At 41.0% G+C, this 18,729-nt stretch overlaps 1 protein-coding gene across 2 annotated transcripts in view; it reads left to right on the top strand.

Annotated features, from left to right (window-relative positions):
- Positions 1 to 608: 608 nt before the first annotated feature.
- The window catches only part of sp1 (sp1 transcription factor), a 32,706-nt gene continuing 14,585 nt past the window's right edge, over positions 609 to 18,729 (top strand). Inside the window, exons 1-3 of one of the 2 annotated variants that reach the window (XM_042733552.1) lie at positions 609 to 642; positions 1,663 to 1,742; positions 15,534 to 16,662. In XM_042733552.1, coding sequence (XP_042589486.1) covers positions 1,680 to 1,742; positions 15,534 to 16,662 — 1,192 coding nt within the window. In that variant the 5' untranslated portion in view covers positions 609 to 642; positions 1,663 to 1,679. Of the gene's footprint in view, positions 643 to 705; positions 922 to 1,662; positions 1,743 to 15,533; positions 16,663 to 18,729 lie in introns of those variants that run through there. The other variant, XM_042733551.1, reaches the window with a different exon arrangement.

Below are 18,729 nucleotides of genomic sequence, written 5' to 3'. Positions count from 1 at the left end.
CCGTCGTTTTCTTTAACACTTCAATGCTCACCATATTTACCCTTAAGAGCTCATCTAATCCATTGACTCTTTCATTTATGCATCGCATAATGTTTTCTTGACTTTCAGACATGGACGGTTCACCTCTACTTTTCTTCGGATCAGGGGTTCTGGGGGCCAAATCCGATAAAGGAACTGTAACGCCGCCTTACACAACATATGCGTGCATTGTTTGAATGTCAGTACCACAGATGTGCACTTCATCGTGCACTTCATCTTTGTCAGCGGCTTTATTAGGCTTTTTTCCTTGGCTTTACTCTCCCTCTCTTTTCGTTTTTCCGCCGTTCAATGCAGTCTCTCTGGGTCAGATACTATGTTCAAATTTACAGCAACTATCCGGGTTATTTATTTGTTAAATAATAAGGGTTTACATTTAGACATCCGACTGGTCGATTTATTAGACAAAAAAAGAACGTTATGAGGTGAAGGAACAAACTTTTATCCTCAGCATCTCCAAACTCAAACCAACCCCCCTCCCCCCAGCTTTTAAGTTATTACGTCATAGGTCACCTGATAATGTCAACATGGCGGATGATGTCCGGGTCGCATTCGTACTTTAACGAGATTTGGCTGTAGAGTACGTACTCTTTTAGCGCTCGATAAGTAAGTACTTACTGAAGTACCTACTCACTGAGTGTGCGATCTCGGACGCAGCCAGGGTCTCATACTTTTACTTGAGTAGTATCTCTGAGCGTCTAAATGACAAGGGTAAAACAAAGAATCCTATTGGCCGCGGAGAAAGCGATTCGCTTTTTAATTGGCCCGTTGCCCCCGCCGCTTTGACTCCGTCCTTTCTGTTCATCAAGTTTGGTTGAGTTGTTTAAGAGTTCATGTCAGACTTAAAGAAGCGTGAAAAACTCGCGCCTTCACACATTATGAGCGGTGAGTCCACTTTATACGATCTGAATGTGTTCATTAGCTTTAATCCGTATTAACGACAACTGTGCTTGATGAGTTTTAGAGCGATTTTGATATTGTCCAACATCGACATCGATTCGCCCAAAACACCAGATTATGTTGTTCTCACAGTGATCATAAACAGCGATAATCTTCTCGTAATCGCTAACAGCAGCCTTCTAAGTCTGATGTAAAGTGTGTTGTTTTTGTTTCTGGAGTTAGTGACCGTGATCTAGAGCTTGTTTGCGAAGTTGTGGAAGTTGAGTTGATCTTTACAGCGACCTACATTGAGTTATTAACTTATATAACACGAGCGTTTATCGTCAGAGTCAGAGAATGAACGTCAGCGATGATGAAGATGAAGATGATGACGAAGATTATGAAGAAGCGAATAAGTGTTAAAGTGTTTTTAGTGAAGGAATATGGCCCCTGAACGCGTGTCAGCTCCTCAGCTAATGCTGCTCTGCTAACTTTAAACCGGTTTCATCTGTTGACCCGTGAACAACACTAAATAAATACATGCTTCTGCTCTTTCTGAGTTCCTGTAACTGTGTATCAGATCCACAGCAGAATTAAATTAGTTTCTGTGACTGTGTGTCAGATCCACAGCAGAATTAAATAAGTTTCTGTAACTGTGTGTCAGATCCACAGCAGAATTAAATGAGTTTCTGTAACTGTGTGTCAGATCCACAGCAGAATTAAATGAGTTTGTTAACTGTGTGTCAGATCCACAGCAGAATGAAATGGCGGCGCTGGTGGACACGGACACGAGCTTCATTCAGAAGAGAAACTCCAGCACAGCTCAAGTAAGTGCTCACTTCACATGTTTAACCCTTCCCTGTAGAGTGTGTCTGACTCGCGCTGCTGCTGTTCATCGAGTGTTTGTGTGAGAGGTCTGTCTCTTCCGGCTCTGAGCAGCTTCGGGGAGGGAAATGGGTGGATCAGGAAGGAGTGTCTGCTTTTAAAACTTTTACTGGAAATAAAACACAGCCGCGGCTTCTGCTCTGTGATTGGAGAGCGGAGCAGATTTCTTCAGACTGTTGTTGACCTGAAACATACTGCATGAAAGTTTGTGAACACAGGTATTTCACCTGGGGTTGATTTTGTGTGCCGTACAGCGGGTCATCTTCGTATAAGGGTCAGTTTATTTCTTCAGGTCAGCAGCTGTCATGTCAGAGCAGAGGCTTGAAGACGGTTAGTTATTTAGCTTTAACACCGGCACACATTAAGCGAGGTCAGCTGGACCCAAATGCTCACGCAGAGTTTTCTGTCTTCATTCAGCACTTACTCCTTACAGTCTCGGTCCATACGAGAAGCACAAGTGTGATCGGTTCATTTTTAATTTTCTTAATCAGTTTTGTTTCAAAGTAGGTGACCAGATTTCTGAAATTTCAGAAAGTTCAGTCGTCAAACATAATTGAAATCTCTCTTTTTATTATCAATATTTTTTAACAAATTTTTGTGGGATCTATAATCTTTTGTTAAAATAAATAACTATTTTGGTGTTTGCAGATTTTAATGCAGTCCTCTTAAATATGAAAAATAGTAAATGGTAATTACTGTATTACAAATAGCAATTATCATAATAAAAATATTAAAAGTATAATATTAATTATCGTAATAAATTGCACACTACAATTAAAGGGTTAGTTCACCCAAAAATGAAAAGTCTGTCATTAATGACTTGGCCTCATGTCGTTCCAAACCTGTAAGACCTTCGTTCATCTTCAGAACACAGAATACGATCAACGATACCGATCTTTTTAAAGCCTTCTTTTTATTTATATTGGTACTCCAGTCAAGATTTTTAGACATTTATTCAGGGCCTGAATTTCATTTTTGAAAATGGGGGGAATTCCTCTCTTAGGTGACTCTGGTGAAGGGGATATTTTAGTTTGAGGGGGCATTTTTTTTAAACATTTTTCAAAAATTATATATTTATCTCACCTAAATGTTTGATCATGCAGTGCATTTTTGTTTTTAAAGTCATGTAATTGCTCTGCAGAATATCTTACACACAGTACAAGCCTGATTTGGTGAGCTGTGTGTGAGGTTCACACTTCCTCTGACTGTGTGTGGTACAGAAGCAGCTAGGGTTGTGCCGATAGACGATAGTATTGTGTATCGACGATAGCAGATGTCTGTCGATAGTTAAGACGATATTAGGCTCATTCTCCTATTAATGTATTAAATTATAATAATAATTATTTTTATTTTTATAATGCGGCCTGTTATAATTCGGCTATAAAACTGCCCAGCTATTTCACTTTAGTACTGCATTTTGCGCACGCGTGCAAATGAGGATTAGAGCCTGTAGCCGGTGAAGAAGTCTCCATCCACAAAGAGACGTACATCGTCTGCAGATATAAGGCATTTCATTGCACTTTAACAAGTAATCTGAACGGCCTATATATGTGCAATATTTTAAACGAGCCCTCACTAACTGAGTTTAATGCCACAGTTATGTTAGAATGCATCTCATTTGTTTCTGTTGGGCTCGTCGTGGGGCGCGCGGTCCGGAGCGCTGTATGACTGATGCATCAGTTCAGTTTAACCTTACTCCAAATATATGAACTTACCTGTTTTGAATACTTTATATTTAATGTGTTCGTTTATGTCCAATATTAGTGTTAAACTGAATTGAAACTGATTTTCACCATTGACTGATTTTGCAGAACATTTAGACTGATAACTTCCGAGCGCAGATGCGGGAAATTTGTCACTGGACGTGCGATATGACAGTTGCGTCTGACTATATATGAACAAGCTGTTTTAAATGCAGTATTTTTATACTTGACGTTAGTTTATGTTTAAAAGTATATATTTTTTGATTATTGGTGATTCCATAGGCTCTCTCTCGCGCACCTGCATGGTTTAAAACATCAAATAGTTATCCTAATTTGAAAAAATGACCATATGGCCCAACACTTGAAGCAGCTTTCACACAGGAGTCCACTACTGATCCGTGGCCTGTACCACAAACACAACATTTAGCCATTATTTTGATTTCAAATCCAAACATTGTTATTCTTTTTTCTTTTACACAGTACAGTAATACAATCTTTCATAGACGTGTGTAAATGCAATAAATAAAAGGAAATGCATTATTCATTACTTTTTACTTTTGCATTTACTTCGCCGCAGCATAAATGATACCCACTGCTCCGGGTGTGTGTTCACGGTGTGTGTGTTCACTGCTGTGTGTGTGCACTTTGGATGGGTTAAATGCAGAGCATGAATTCTGAGTATGTCATCATACTTGGCTGTATGTCAGGTCACTTCACTTTCACTTCATAAAGAACTTTGTTTTCATACCTCCAGGAAGTGCCATATTACTGCCTTGTTTATCTAAAAGTGCTCTCTTCATTTAAACCTAGCCAAAAAGCCATAGCCTATGTGTTGACTGTGAAACACAGTGGTTTAATTGGTTTATGGTTTAATTACTACATTTTTGTGTCAATCCATGTTCATATTTACCACCAACAATCCGCTGCCACTTTATTTCAGTGTGTGCAGCAGACGCACCGCTCTGGAAGACAATGCCGGACCGCATCCGTATACTGTGTGAACGCTTTAACATGAGCGCGAGAGAAATGCACACCACATATGCACTGCAAACGGAGTAATTTATGTGTGTGTGTGCTGTGAGGGTGCATGAGCTCAGTCTCCAGGAGAGCGTGCAAATATTTGGCCGATATATTAAATCAGATAAATAATGCATTATTTCCTTCAGAGACATTTCAGATGCACACTGTTTGCCGTGATGGTTTATAATTGCTTGAAATATGATTGGAATCACTTCGAAAAGGAAAATACAGTGAAGTGCAACATGTGCAGGGCAAGTCTGTCATAAAGGCTACATAAAATTGTATTAAGAACATTACTGTAAAATACTGTTGCACGTCATTTTTTTAGCGCGTTGTTACGGGAAGAGCACATCTGCAACGGAGCTAAACCTTCATGATTAGCACAGTTACGTTCACTTGTGCATTTGCAGCATTTTGTGCAATTGTACATTGTAATATTGTTTATTTTATGTATAGATGTTTACCAGTGATCATCTGTAGCTTAGCACACTCAGATCAAACAGCAACAAACAATATTAAAGGGGTCATATGATGCAATTTCAAATTTTCCTTTCTCTTTGGAGTGTTACAAGCTGTTTGTGAATAGATAAGATCCCTAAAGTTGCAAAGACTAAAGTCTCAAACCCAAAGAGATATTCTTTATAAAAGTTAAGACTTAACTAGAGTTAGAGGGTCAAATAAAGATGGAAGAGATGTGTTTTAAGCCGATTCTTGAAGATGGCTAAGGACTCAGCTGCTCTGATTGAGTTGGGCAGGTCATTCCACCAGGAGGGAACATTTAATGTAAAAGTCTGAGAAAGTGATTTTGTGTCTCTTTTGGAATGAACAATCAAGCAACGAATGAATTTAGGTAAAGGGGTGCAGAGCCAGTGGTGGTTTTGTAGGCAAACTTCAGTGCCTTGAATTTTATGCAAGCAGCTATTGATAGCCAGTGCAGATTGATAAACAGAGGTGTGACGGGGATTCTTTTTGGCTCATTAAAAATGATCTTAAAAAAAATTAATCTTGCTGCCGCTTTGTGGATTAATTGTAAAGGTTTGATAGAACTGGCTGGAAGACCTGCCAAGAGAGCGTTGCAATAGTCTAGCCTGGACAGAGCAAGAGTTTGAACAAGGAGTTTTGCAGCATGTTTCGAAAGAAAAGGCCTGATCTTCTTGATGTTGAATAAAGCAGATCTGCAGGACCGGACAGCTTTAGCAATGTGGTCTGAGAAAGTTAGCTGATCATCATTCATAACTCCAAGGTTTCTGGCTGTTTTTGAAGGAGATATAGTTGATTTGCATAACTTGATGGTGAAATTGTGATGAAACGATGGGTTTGATGGAAGCACAAGCAGTTCTGTCTTGGCAAGGTTGAGTTGAGTCTCGGGCCGGCGCAGGAATTGTGGGTGGGGGGATGGTCCTTCATCCAGCAAGAAATGTCTGTTAGACAAGCTGAGCTGCCCACTGCTCCGGGTGTGTGTAGATGCGAGCAGCTACCGTCGGATCATCAGGATGGAATGAGTGTAGAGTTGAGTGTCATCAGCATAGAGCAATTCCAGCGTTATGGATGTGACATTTGAAGTCATAATGACAGTTAAAATGTGTCAGTAAAAATAAACTTCTTACAATATTTAAATTGGCAATGCATATTCAATGAGTACCCAATCTGGAGAACTGACAGGCCAAATATATTGTCCCCCCTCAAAAAGGCAAATAGTCATGCATTATGGATGTGACAGGAAATAACATAATTTTCAGTATACTGCATGATTTTCTATAAAAACTGTGAACTTTTAAGTCAAATGTATAAATATTGATATCCACATGATGAAGGGGTCTTAGCTGAACATGGAAAAAAAATGTCTAAAATATTTTTAATAATTTTTTTTTTATGAAATGCATTTTGAGGAAAAAAACAAAGTTATGGATATGACACACAAAATCTGTTTGGGAAATCAACAATCAAATCATTATGTCACTTCTGTTGACACATAAAATTACTCTGAATGCAAGTTTTGACATTAAGAAAACCATCTGAGTTTATTCTAATGATTTTTAAAAGGGCACATTGGTTGTAGTCCCCGGGTTTCAAACTCACACCTAGACTTATAATCACATTTATTAGATTGGATCACACATAATAATACAATATGTAAAATAACTGATAATGAGAGAAGATGAGGGTGATATAACCTATTTATATCATTTGTTCATTCTTAACACTTTGATCTTTCATTAAAATTATAATTCATTAATTTTAATCTGTTGTGTACATAGGCGCGGGAAGTGGGGGTGCTTAGGGTGCTGCAGCACCCCGCTTTTTATTTGTGGGCAACTGTTTAACTGTTGGAAATAATAATAATAATAATCATAATAATAAAAGAGACACCAGCTTCACCACATTACAAAAGGCGGTCATCAGTCGTCAGATTCAGTGGCATAGAAGATAAAGCGTGTGTCATATTCCCTTTGACGTGATCGACTCGGGTTAGAATAAGAGGTCTGCAAGCATCGGGCTTTCAACACGCTATGTCCATTCGGGCCTTTTTTAAAAAAAATTTTTACAGATCGGGCTCAGGTCGGACTCGAGCTCATTTAGCTGGTCTCCTTTTATTGTGCCCGTATACGCACAGAGCACATATAGGCTACTGTATGAACTATTGTTATATTGATTATATTATAAATATTATAGGCTGCATCGCCTATGCAATATGCAACGCATACGCACGCATTAGCATACGGGTGACAGTTGACCATGCAGAGCATCGGGGAGAAGTTGGAGCGTAAGGAGTTACTAAAAGTTCCCAAAGGTTCGGGAAAAGCTGCATTTTGGAAGAGTTTTGATTTGATTACCACGGCAAACAGTGAGTTAATTGGTCATGTGCAGTGCAAAAAACGCACGCAATAGGCTAAAGCTTGCCCCAAAACTCCAGCAAAAGTAATTACCATGAATGTGTCGGGGGGAAATAGTAAGGTGATATTGATAATTAATAAATTAGCGTTTTCTGAGTCCATGTGCAAAGATGAAGATGATGATGATCCTGACTCGCCATCTTCTCATTAGAGAAAATTGCATATTTATGGATTTTATAAAATCTGTAAAGAGTTTTTGTTTTTGATTTGAATTGTTTAGTTTTAAGTAGTAATTTAAAGCTTTCTATAGATATATTTAAAGATAAAATAATATTTAAAGAGAAAATAATCTTCGAGCTGTCAAAACCTGAGCTTGAATGACCGGTAGTGTGAGCGAATTAGTGTTACTCATGCACTTGGAAGAAGATGAGATGGAATAGGATCAAGCGGACAAGTAGTAGGATGATTAGAAAGGATGAGTTTGGAGACTTCTGCCTCAGAGAGTGAAGAGAGGGATGTGAATGAGTGTATGTTTGCTGGTGAGATGTGCTTGATGGATTGTGGTGTGGAAAATTGTGCACTGATGTTTTTAATTTTATTAATGAAAAACGTGGCAAAGTCGTCAGCTATTAGAGATGAAGCAGGAGGTGGTGTTTTTTGACAAAGGAGCGAGTTAAATGTTTTAAAAAGCATGCGAGAGTTAGACGAATGGTTAATTTTATGGTAGTATGTCCTTTTAGCAGTGGAGACATTAGCAGAAAAGGAAGAGAGGAGTGACTGATACACATTAAGGTCAGTAGTATTTTTGGATTTGCACCACGCCCTTTCAGCAGCTCTAAGCTTAGAACGGTGTTCGCGTAGAACATCAGATAACCAAGGGGCTGAAGGGGTGGTACGGGCTGGCCTGGAAGACAAGGGGCAAACAGTGTCTAAACAAGATGTAAGAGTGGAGCAGAAAGTATCAGTAGCACTGTTAGCATCAAAAGATAGTTTAGGGGAAGGAAGCGAAGATGAAACCATTGCAGATAGCCGGGAGGGTGAGAGTGAGCGTAGGTTACGTCGAAAGATGACATGTGGAGGGGTAAGTGATGTGTCAGGGACCATGTTGAGGTTAAGAGTGTTCTTGTAGTGTTCCTGTGGCTCAGTGGGAGAGCATTACATTAGCAGCGCAAAAGGTTGTGGGTTCAATTCCCAGGGAACACACATACTGACAAAAATATGTATAGCCTGAATGCACTGTAAGCCGCTTTGGATAAAAGCCTCTGCTAAATGCATAAATGTAAATGTAAGAGTGAGGAGGAAGTAAACTGAGGTGTGCAGTGGAGTAACCAGTACATGATCAGTGGAGCAGTGTCGTGTGTGAATAAGGTCCAGTTGGTTGCCTGATTTGTGAGTAGCAGTAGTTGACACTCGGTTGAGATCAAAAGAGGCAAGCAGAGTGTGGAAGTCAGCAGATAGAGGTTTATCTAGGTGGATGTTGAAATCTCCAAGCATAACTAGGGGAGTACCATCCTCAGGAAAGGTTGAGAGCAGCACATCTATTTCATCCAAAAAGTTACCTAGTGGTCCTGGGGGTCGATAGACAACTACAAAATGGATTTTAAGAGGGTGGGTAATAGTGACTGAATGAGATTCAAAGGAGCTGTTGATACCCAAAGATGGTAAAGGATTAAATTTCCAATCATTAGAGATGAGCAGACCAGTGCCTCCACCTCTTCCAGTCAAACGGGGGGAGTGGGAAAATGAGAAATAATTGGAGAGTGCTGCAGGTGTAGCAGTGTCCTCTGGTTTGATCCAGGTCTCTGTCAGGGCCATGAGGTTTAGCTTTGAATGACTAAGTAATGAAATCGGCTTTGTTTACAGCAGACTGGCAATTCCAGAGACCAATAGAAAAAGATAGTGTATTAGCAGACATAGGCAGAGTGTGCAGGTTGTTAAGATTGCGCTGCCTACAGTGTGTGAAACGTGGTTTGCGAGTGGTAGTGATAGTAGGGATCTGGAAACACATAGTAAGAGTTGGTCATAAAAACTGAAACAGAAGTGAAACTAGTAGTAGGAAAAAGGATGAATCAAAAGTGATGCTTATATCCCTTTCCAGTGTCCCTACCCGGTAGAGTCGATGATTTTTACACTCTTCGGTCTTCACATGAGGAGGGCTTAACAGGAGGGCTGCTGCGACCGCTGCTGCGATAAACTAACCTTTTTAAATACCTGTCGGTCAAAATGGAAATTGACTACAGCTGAACACACGGTTTATCACAACAAAGATCTAAGCAAGCGCACAACACTGACAAGGTATATAGAGTACGAAACAAAACACCAGCACGTCTCAACACAGACAAATACACAAAATAATTTTCTTTTTAGCAATGTCATAGGACCCCTTTAATAATTATGATAAAGATTTGAATTCTTTGGGTTTATTTGCCATTGCAGCTGTCGCTGGACAGAGAGATCGATGATCCAGAAATTCACTGAATAGCCTAGCTAAATCATTCACAAGCACAATAAATATAACAAGGCAGAAGTGTTAAGTGAGGTAGAAATGTTAGAGTTTAAGAATAAAGTGCTTGTGTACAATTGAGGTGGCTCAGCAGGTATTATGTTAGAATATGTGCATTTGCACAGAGTGTCCTTAGTGCACATTGGATGAGTTGAGTGTGGATGTATGTAAACTGACCGTTGTGCAAGAGTGTCTCTAGTGCACAGCTAAGTGAAAGTGCAGAGTGCAGATGTATGCGAATGTCCATGTTTTTTTTTTTTTTTTTTGTGTGTGTGTGTGTTTTCTTCTTTCCTGTTGATATGGGGTAGGGAGGCAGTTTATGATGGGAGTAGGATGCTGGGTGGTATCAGCTTATTCAGGATTCTGACAGCCTGGGGGAAAAAGCTGTTGCAGAACCTTGCCGTGCAGGTCCTGATGCTGTGAGTCTGATGGCAGAGGGTCAAACAGATGGTGGGAGGGGTGAGATTAATCTTTCACTATGGCAGAGGCTCTGCATACACAGCGTGCCTGATAGATGTCCTGGATCGAGGGGAGGGAGACCCCTATGATCCTCTCAGCTGTCCTCACTTTGCGCTGGAGGGCCTTGCGTTCTGCTGTTTTGCAGTTTTCAAACCACACAGTGATGCAGCTGGCCAGGACGCACTCCACAGTTCCTCTGTAGAAGATGGTGAGGATGGGTGGTGGGAGGCTGGCTCTCTTCAGCTTCCGCAGGAAGTGAAGACGTTGTTGCGCTGCCTTCACAGTGGAGCTGGTGTTGATGGACCAGGTGAGGTTGTCAGAAATGTGCACACCAAGAAACTTGGTGCTCCTGACTCTCTCTACAGCAGAGCCACTGATGAGCAGGTGAAGATGATCAGTTAGACTTCTCCAGAAATCCACAACGATCTCGGTTTCTCAATTTGGACAAGATGCAAGATTGTTGCTGTAGCACCAGCTCAGAAGTTGTTCCACCTCCTCTCTGTATGGTGTTTCGTTATCGCTGCTGATGAGGCCCACTACTGTCGTGTCATCAGCAAACTTGACAACGAGGTTGGTTTCTGACTTGGCTGTGCAGTCGTGTGTGAGCAGCGTGAACAACAGTGGACTGAGAACACAGCCTTGAGGGGCACCTGTGCTTAATGTGATGGTGCCTGATGTTCTGCCACCTATGCGCACTGACTGTGGTCTCTCTGTCAGGAAGTCTAGAATCCAGTTGCAGAGTGGCTTGTTGAGACCCAGTAGAGAGAGTTTACTCACTAGTTGCTGTGGATTGATTGTATTGAATGCTGAGTCAATGAACCGCATTCTGAGATATGAGTCTTTTGTGTCCAGATGTGAAAAGACGGAGTGCAGTGTGTAGGAGATAGCATCATCTGTAGAGCGGTTGGAGTGATATGCAAATTGTGGAGGGTCTAGTGAAGAGGGCAAAGTGGAGTGGATGTGTTTCTTGACCAGATGTTCAAAGCACTTCATTGTGATGGGAGTCAGTGCTACAGGGCGATAATCATTGAGACATGTCACCATTGACTTCTTAGGCACTGGGATGATGGTGGTCTTTTTGAAGTACACAGGGACCATATCTGCCAGCTGGTCAGCACAGTCCCTGAGCACTCTTCCTGGAATGTTGTCTGGGCCTGCAGCTTTCCGTGGATTCACTCTAGATAGCGTCCTCCTTACGCCAGCTAAAGCCAGACAGAGCACCTGCTCCTCAGAAGTGAGTGTGGATATAAGTGCGTGTGTGTCATTCAGAGCTTCAAACCGTGCATAGAAATCATTTAACAAGTCAGGGAGGTGGGTGTCACTGTTGTTGGCATGTGATGTGATGTTTATAGTCTGTTAAGGCCTGGATGCCCTGACACATGTTTTCTGTGCATACTGGCGTTTTGCTTTCTTGATGGCTTTGGAAAGCTGAGCTCTTGCTGACCTGAGAGGCCCTTCATCCCCCTGTTTGAAGGCAGCATCCCTCTGTCTGAGCCAGGCATGGACCTCAGCTGTTAGCCATGGTATCTGGTTTGCACGCATAACTATGGATTTTTCAACAGTGACATCCTCAATGCACTTCTCTATGTATCCTGTCACAGAGTTTGTATATTCTTCCAAACAGACATGCTGGTCATAGGGGGCAGCTTCCCTGAACATGTTGCAGTCTGTGTCCAGACTCGTTTTGTGATGTTATTTGAGGTATTGTTTATGCTTGATTTTGTTTTTGTGTGCTATTCTTGTTACGGTGTTTGGTTATGTATTTGAAATTATTCAGAATTTGAAATGCATTTTAAGAATACTTTTCCCATCAGCTGGTCAAAATGCACAACACAGCTGTATGCTGCTTTAAAGACACGTGTGTGCTCTGATGTAAACAACAGGGTTTTTCCTACATGGAAAATTTTTTGGCGGCTGCCAAAACGATTTTTTGTCCCGCCAAAGTCTTATTTGATGTGTAATAGGGTTTTGTGAGTGAAGCAGGCTACAGACGGAGTGACGGAGAGAACGAGCACAGCGCCCCTCCCCCGCGCGCGCACTCTCCGTCTTCAGTTCTGTCTTTGCTCTCTCCCTCGCATCAAAATCAACTGATCCTAAAGGTCGGAAGACCGAACCCATGTTTCACGTGGTGCATTCGGAGAATATTTTTCCTGAATTACCGCTGAGTGTGAATTGCAGTGAAAAAAAAGTTGCCTTATCTTCTCTTACAACTCGTGACAAGCATTCCGCACATGCAGCTGACATAACATTAAATAAACGCAAAAAAAAAAAATCTATCCAGTTATGAAGTGTTTTGTGAGTGTGTGTGTGTTGACAAATCTTTCGCGATGTCCTAAAAGCCAGGATTCCCACGTCCAATTCGCGACCTAATGACTCCTTTATAATGAATGGTTAAAGCAATTGGTCTGCCCGTCAGTGTCTGAATCGGTGTATAACAAATCATTGCTTCTTAGAAGAACATACACATCTGAAATGAGAAAGTAAGTGTGCTTACCCCATTTAGCAAGAGTGTTTAGTAAAATTTAGCCTTAATAATCCACAGTATGTATAGGGCCTATGACAGTGTGTAGTAAATTACCTATAAAAACATTTAGTTTAAAGTTAAACTGGAGTGAGATGAAACTAGATCAAAGCACAAAGCACTTTATTAAATTTTATATGGTAAAAAATTACACTATTACACCTTTTAACGCTACGTTTTTAATGCTACTTTTTAATTGATATGATTATACTAAAATAATTATCAGGTCTATCAAAAAAGGATTTTATCTTTCAAAACTATGAAAGCCAGTGGTGGAAAAATCACAGCTTTTTTTGCAAAGAGGGCAAGAAAGGATGACAGTGAGAGTGACAGGTAACATCTGTGTCTGATAATTGCATAATTTGTAAATAGATAAATTGTGATGCCTTTGACATTTCAAATATACTTTGGTATCGATGATGTTTACATGTAAAATAAGTTGGAATCGCTTTCTTTTACTATCTAGCCTGACAGTGATCGTTTTTTCATGAAAAAATAGAACAAGAAAAAAAAATCACAAACTGTTTCTTTGTATTTATTTTAAATTTAACATTTATTGTCAATATTGGGCTTGCGGATCATGTGGGTACTAGGGTACTCTTGTGTGGCTGACCATGTCGGTCAGCCACCACCGAAGACCAATTTTGACCCAGGAAAAACCCTGAACAAGCACGCACGAGAAGCACATGGAGGAACACATTCACTCTCTGACAGCAGATGGCGCTAAACTGCAGAAAATGCAGCCCTTACCCTGAAAACCCCATAAATAAAAACAGCTGCTACTTTCTAAACATTTAAATAATATAAAATAATATTTATATATTTCCATAATTTTTTTTCCATTTTAATCTGGACTACAACATGTCCTAGATATTGTTTGAAAGTGTTTTGATTCTCTATTGTTCATTAACACTTTATATTAGGGCTTCATTAGTTAATAAACCGCCAATGAAAAATTTTTCTGAACATTCATTAATCTTAGGTATTCCAATATTTAATAACACATTGTTAAAATCAAAAGTTGCAACTGTGTTATATAATGAGCTAACATGAACTAAGACTTGTATTTTTTAACAAAGATTAATAACTTGTGTAGCAAATGTAGCTATTGCTCATTGTGAATGTTAATGCATTAACTAAGGTTAACTAATGAGGTCTTATTGTAAAGTGATACCTATGGGTCTTTAAAAGTTCTTTTGCACTTTAATCAGTGTAAAATTTTTAACTTTAAATATATTTTTTTGTATTGCTTTATTGTATTTAAGAAAAAAGTTATTTAACCTGTTATACTGTATTATGACCACTTTTTTAAAACTTAATTTCAATACCGTAATAATATCGCATACCGTGACAAAACATTATCAATTAATCGCAACAGGAAAATTTGATACCGGCATATCCCTAGTCCAGACTTTGATGGTCCTGCTTACTGGCCTGGAGTGTTTTAGCAGTGGCCTGTATGCTGGGAAGAGCAGCACACAGAGGTAGTCAGATAGACCCAGGCGGGGATGGCTTTGTGTGAGTCATGGATGTTTCCGTAAAGATAAACACACAGCAGTTTTTTGTATCAGACTGGGTGGTCATTCGGAGTCTGAGATGGTCCATTTTGTTATCCAGAGAGCGTACATTAGCCAGTAGTACTGACGGTTTCTCTCGCACCGCTTGCGGTGCCTCCGTCCCCAGATAGCAGGATCGTGCGACACCGTGGTGAGCTTTTGTCCGTTTAGTAATCCGAGGCCACGTAGTAATTCTCTTGTTGATTCTGGTATTCCCATGTTGTTCTTTGAGCCCATAACCATAAGGGTTCCACGGTTGAAGCCTCGATTACAGTGACTATGACAAACAGTTACTCAGAAAGTAGCACCGTTAGCTGGAGCCGTAGAAACCACTGCATCTATGTGTGCCGCCATCTTGGTTTTCATGTAGGACAACACACTATCCCATGCTGCATAAATGCAGTTTGAAAATGTTTCTACAGCCACTGTGCAGGTTTCTCTTTGTGAGGTTTGGTTAGCAGTGACTGAAATGCAGCTTTACACACAACTGTCAGTCTTCATGGAGAGGATCTGGAGACTCCAGGAGCTTTAAACACTTTCTTACAGCTGCCATTACAATACAGTTCATTTGTTTGACAGAAACTTTAATAAATCTTTATCTGACCAAGATCTTCTGTGCTCTAAGTCACTCACAAATCTTTTGATAGTTCAATAATCTCTATTTGCTTTTCACAAAATATAGTTTGTTTTGATGCCTTTTGCAAGACATTGCGTTATTTCATCTTCAGAAAGATCTTTCTTCCTCACCATATTTCATGAGAACTGTGACCTGCTTAATAATGTGGAACAATCTGTTTTTTAAGGGTTTCCATTTACCTCAGAAGACCTCAAACTATTGACCAAACCTGTCTGAGATTGATACCAGTTATCTAAAAAGATGTGAAAAACAACACAAACAAAAATCTGACTCTTTATTGTACCGAAATCCTATTGATATGTCTTGCATAATAATTACTTGCATAATGATTTGGAACACAGTGTATTTAAAGACACTTAATATGAAGTGGCCTCATGTTGTTGTTGTTGTTGTTGTGGTTTGCTTTTGAAATTCAGCAAATTAGCTGGTGTTTTTTTTTTTTTAAAAATAGCAGCAACAGTGATTTCTGGAATGCCTCTAAAATATATTTCTCTCTCCAGGACTCGCAGCAGCCGTCCCCTTTAGCGCTGCTGGCTGCCACCTGCAGTCGGATAGATGAAAACGACGCGGCAGAACAACAGTCACGGCAGAGCCAGAGCCAGGACCCACAGATCGAGCTCCAGCAGCCCCATCTGTCCCACACCACTAACGGCTGGCACGTGGTCCCTGCAGGCGCTCCGGTGTCCAGCAGCTCTCCCAGCACCGGAGCCCTGCTGCAGCCACAGTATGTGATGGCCTCCTCACAGAACCTGCAGGCTGCGCCGGTGATCAGCACCCTCTCTGGGGTCATGCCGAGCGTCCAGTATCAGGTGATCCCGCAGTTCCAGACCATGGATGGACAGCAGCTCCAGTTCACTCAGACAGCTCCGGAGGTGTCCACCGCCGCGGGGCAGTTTCAGCTGGTGTCTTCTCCCAGCGGGAATCAGCAGCTCATTGCTGCCCCCAGCAGAGCTTCTGGAAACATCCTGACCGTCCCTGGCCTCTTCCAGCAAGCCATCCCGCTGCAGAACCTCAGCCTGAGTGGAGCGGTGCTGCCCAATCAGGCGCAGTTCCTGACCAACATGCCGCTCAATGCCAACATCACGCTCCTCCCGGTGGGGTCCGTGAGCGACGCAAACGCTGGAGGAGCTCCTCAGCAGCTGCTCCAGAACACCACCGCAGCGGAGTACTGCACCACCTCCACCAGCACACAGACCACTGCGCCAGGAGGCGTCCTAACGCTAGCCCAGAGCAACACATCAGAGCCTGGGAAGCCCTTCCAGAACACGTCCGGAGATGGACAGAAAGTGAGTCAGGCTCAGATCGTCATTCAGCCGCAGCAGGTGCTGCAGAGCGTCTCGGCCGGTGGCCAGGTGTTTGCCACCCAGAGCCTGTCTCAGGACGGACTGCAGAACGTTCAAATCCAGACCATCGCCAATGGCAGCCCCATCCTGATCCGCACCGTCGGGCCGAACGGACAGGTCAGCTGGCAGACGCTTCAGCTACAGAGCCCCGCTAACACCCAGATCACACTAGCACAGCCCGGGATGCTCTCGGGCCTGCAGACCATCAACCTGAACACGCTGGGAAACACAGGGCTGCAGATGCACCAGCTGCAGGGAGTTCCCATCACTATCGCCAACACAGCGGGTGAGTCTGCTTCCGTTCTCTGCGCTTCTTCTGTTCAGTCCCTTCTATAAACATGTGATCAGTGCGTTTCAGGAGTGTGAAGCAGGGGTGTGATTCTTCCGAAAAAATCTGGAAATCCGCCTTTTCCGACCTGAAAATTATGCTCTCGTAAATCATGCAAAAAAATAAAATAAATAATAATAAAAAAAGGGGGGGGGGTTGCGATGGGTCGGGTATTGGTAAACATAATGACCGCTCACCGCTGTCAACGTTTTTTGATTCATGTCGTCATGTCACTCCGCAAGTAGTCCAATCATTAGTCACGATTGAAGTTCAAAGTGTACGCGCACCGTTATGAATGCGCGCACACTCAACCATCTACTCACGTGAACAGCTTCAGTTGACTGACGAAGACAGTGAACACGGGTGATTCAGGTAAAAAAAAATCCAATATATTGTCTTTCATTTTTATATGCAGTTCTAGTAAAATTTAACCAATCTATTGATCATTTTGTCATGATTCCATAACATTAATGTTAAACGATTCTGGGCTAACTTAGCAAAGTAACGCTATGTTGGTTATTGCTTACTTCTAGCTAGAAAGCTTGGCAGCTTCTACAAGGCTCGAAATTGCCAACATTTTTGTTGCATATGCTCCTGAAATTTAATCTGTGCGACCTAAAAATATATTTGGGAGTAACGTTATATGTGCGGAGCATATGAGCATATCTGTCCACTAATGACACGTCCGATTTGCGAACTAATGACTCCTTTGAACCGATTCACTTTAATGAATGCTTAAAACTGATCTGGGTCGAGTTTCCCGATAATGATGTATCTTAGGAAGAGCGCTCTCTACGTGCAAGGTTACAAACGCTCGCCGCAATTCCACGCACTTTTCCCAAAAATTTACTTGACATGAACGCGTTCTGCATGCTTCTTAAGAGTCGCTGTCCATTCGCGAAATTCGTGCTGAAATATAACATATGGAATCGTATTCTGACTTATCAAAAGCTGCGGCTGAAAGCATTGAAAAAGCTTGCTGCCAAGTAGTGTTGTAAAAAGTACCGGTGGTACCGAGTGCCCGGTCAACCCGGTTCTTGATGCGCTATCCAAAAGGTGCGCAGATGCGCTCTCTTCAGAAAAGCACTGAGACGTGACTACATCAAAAGGAGGAATTAAGGAAAGGAGCGTTTATCTGATTACAGCCGTTACTGAGGAAACCTCTCTCGCGCTCTACAAGCGCCTCCTGCTGGCAGAAAATTAATTTGCATATATATATTCTGCCAAAAATAGAGTGGAAGGCTGTGGAAAACACGCTTCTGTTATGAATATTATTAAATATTTTAATTTGAATGTCGGATTGAAATGAATGCTGTTATTAGAGTAGTTAATCCACTGATCTATATATGACTATATTATAGATCAGTGAGTTAATCGTATTAAATTTAAATTAAATTTTTGCATTTAGCAGACGCTTTTATCCAAAGCGACTTAAAGTGCATTCAGGCTATCAATTTTTACCTAACATGTATAATGAATTATAACTACTATAAATATAATGAGCATTAGAATGAAGTTTATTAATTATTTAATGCTCCTATAACTTTTATTAGGTTAAAAAAACAAGAGGACATGATGCTATTTACTATTTTTTACACACAAGAGGCTTTAAAATGAATTATGAATCTAAGATATGCATTTTAGAGAATGAACAAATAGTTAACATTGTGTCATATAAGTCAGAAAAGCAGTTCTGGGTTTTTTTATTTTTATTTTTTTAGCTAACTTAGATGTTATTCTTCGCTGAATAACTCTAAAATGTTTTCAAAAGCCCTTTAAAAGTAAATATGTACGCAGTTTGAATTAAATGAAAGTATAGTCAAATTTTTTATTTATGTTTTATTGTTTTGCATTGGTACCGAGAACCGTTGATTTTTACTGGTATCGGTACCGAATACTGAAATTTTGGTACCGTGACAACACTACTGCCAAGAAACAGAAGTAGTTGTTGAGTGCACTTGCTCGCTGACTGAATTCAGCTCTCACGATGTAAGCATTATAATTAGTAACTTACAATGATTTTAT

This window comes from Cyprinus carpio, chromosome B11 (assembly GCF_018340385.1).
Source record: "Cyprinus carpio isolate SPL01 chromosome B11, ASM1834038v1, whole genome shotgun sequence".
Classification (NCBI taxonomy): Eukaryota; Metazoa; Chordata; class Actinopteri; order Cypriniformes; family Cyprinidae; genus Cyprinus; species Cyprinus carpio.
This window is presented reverse-complemented; position numbering and strand designations above follow the sequence as displayed.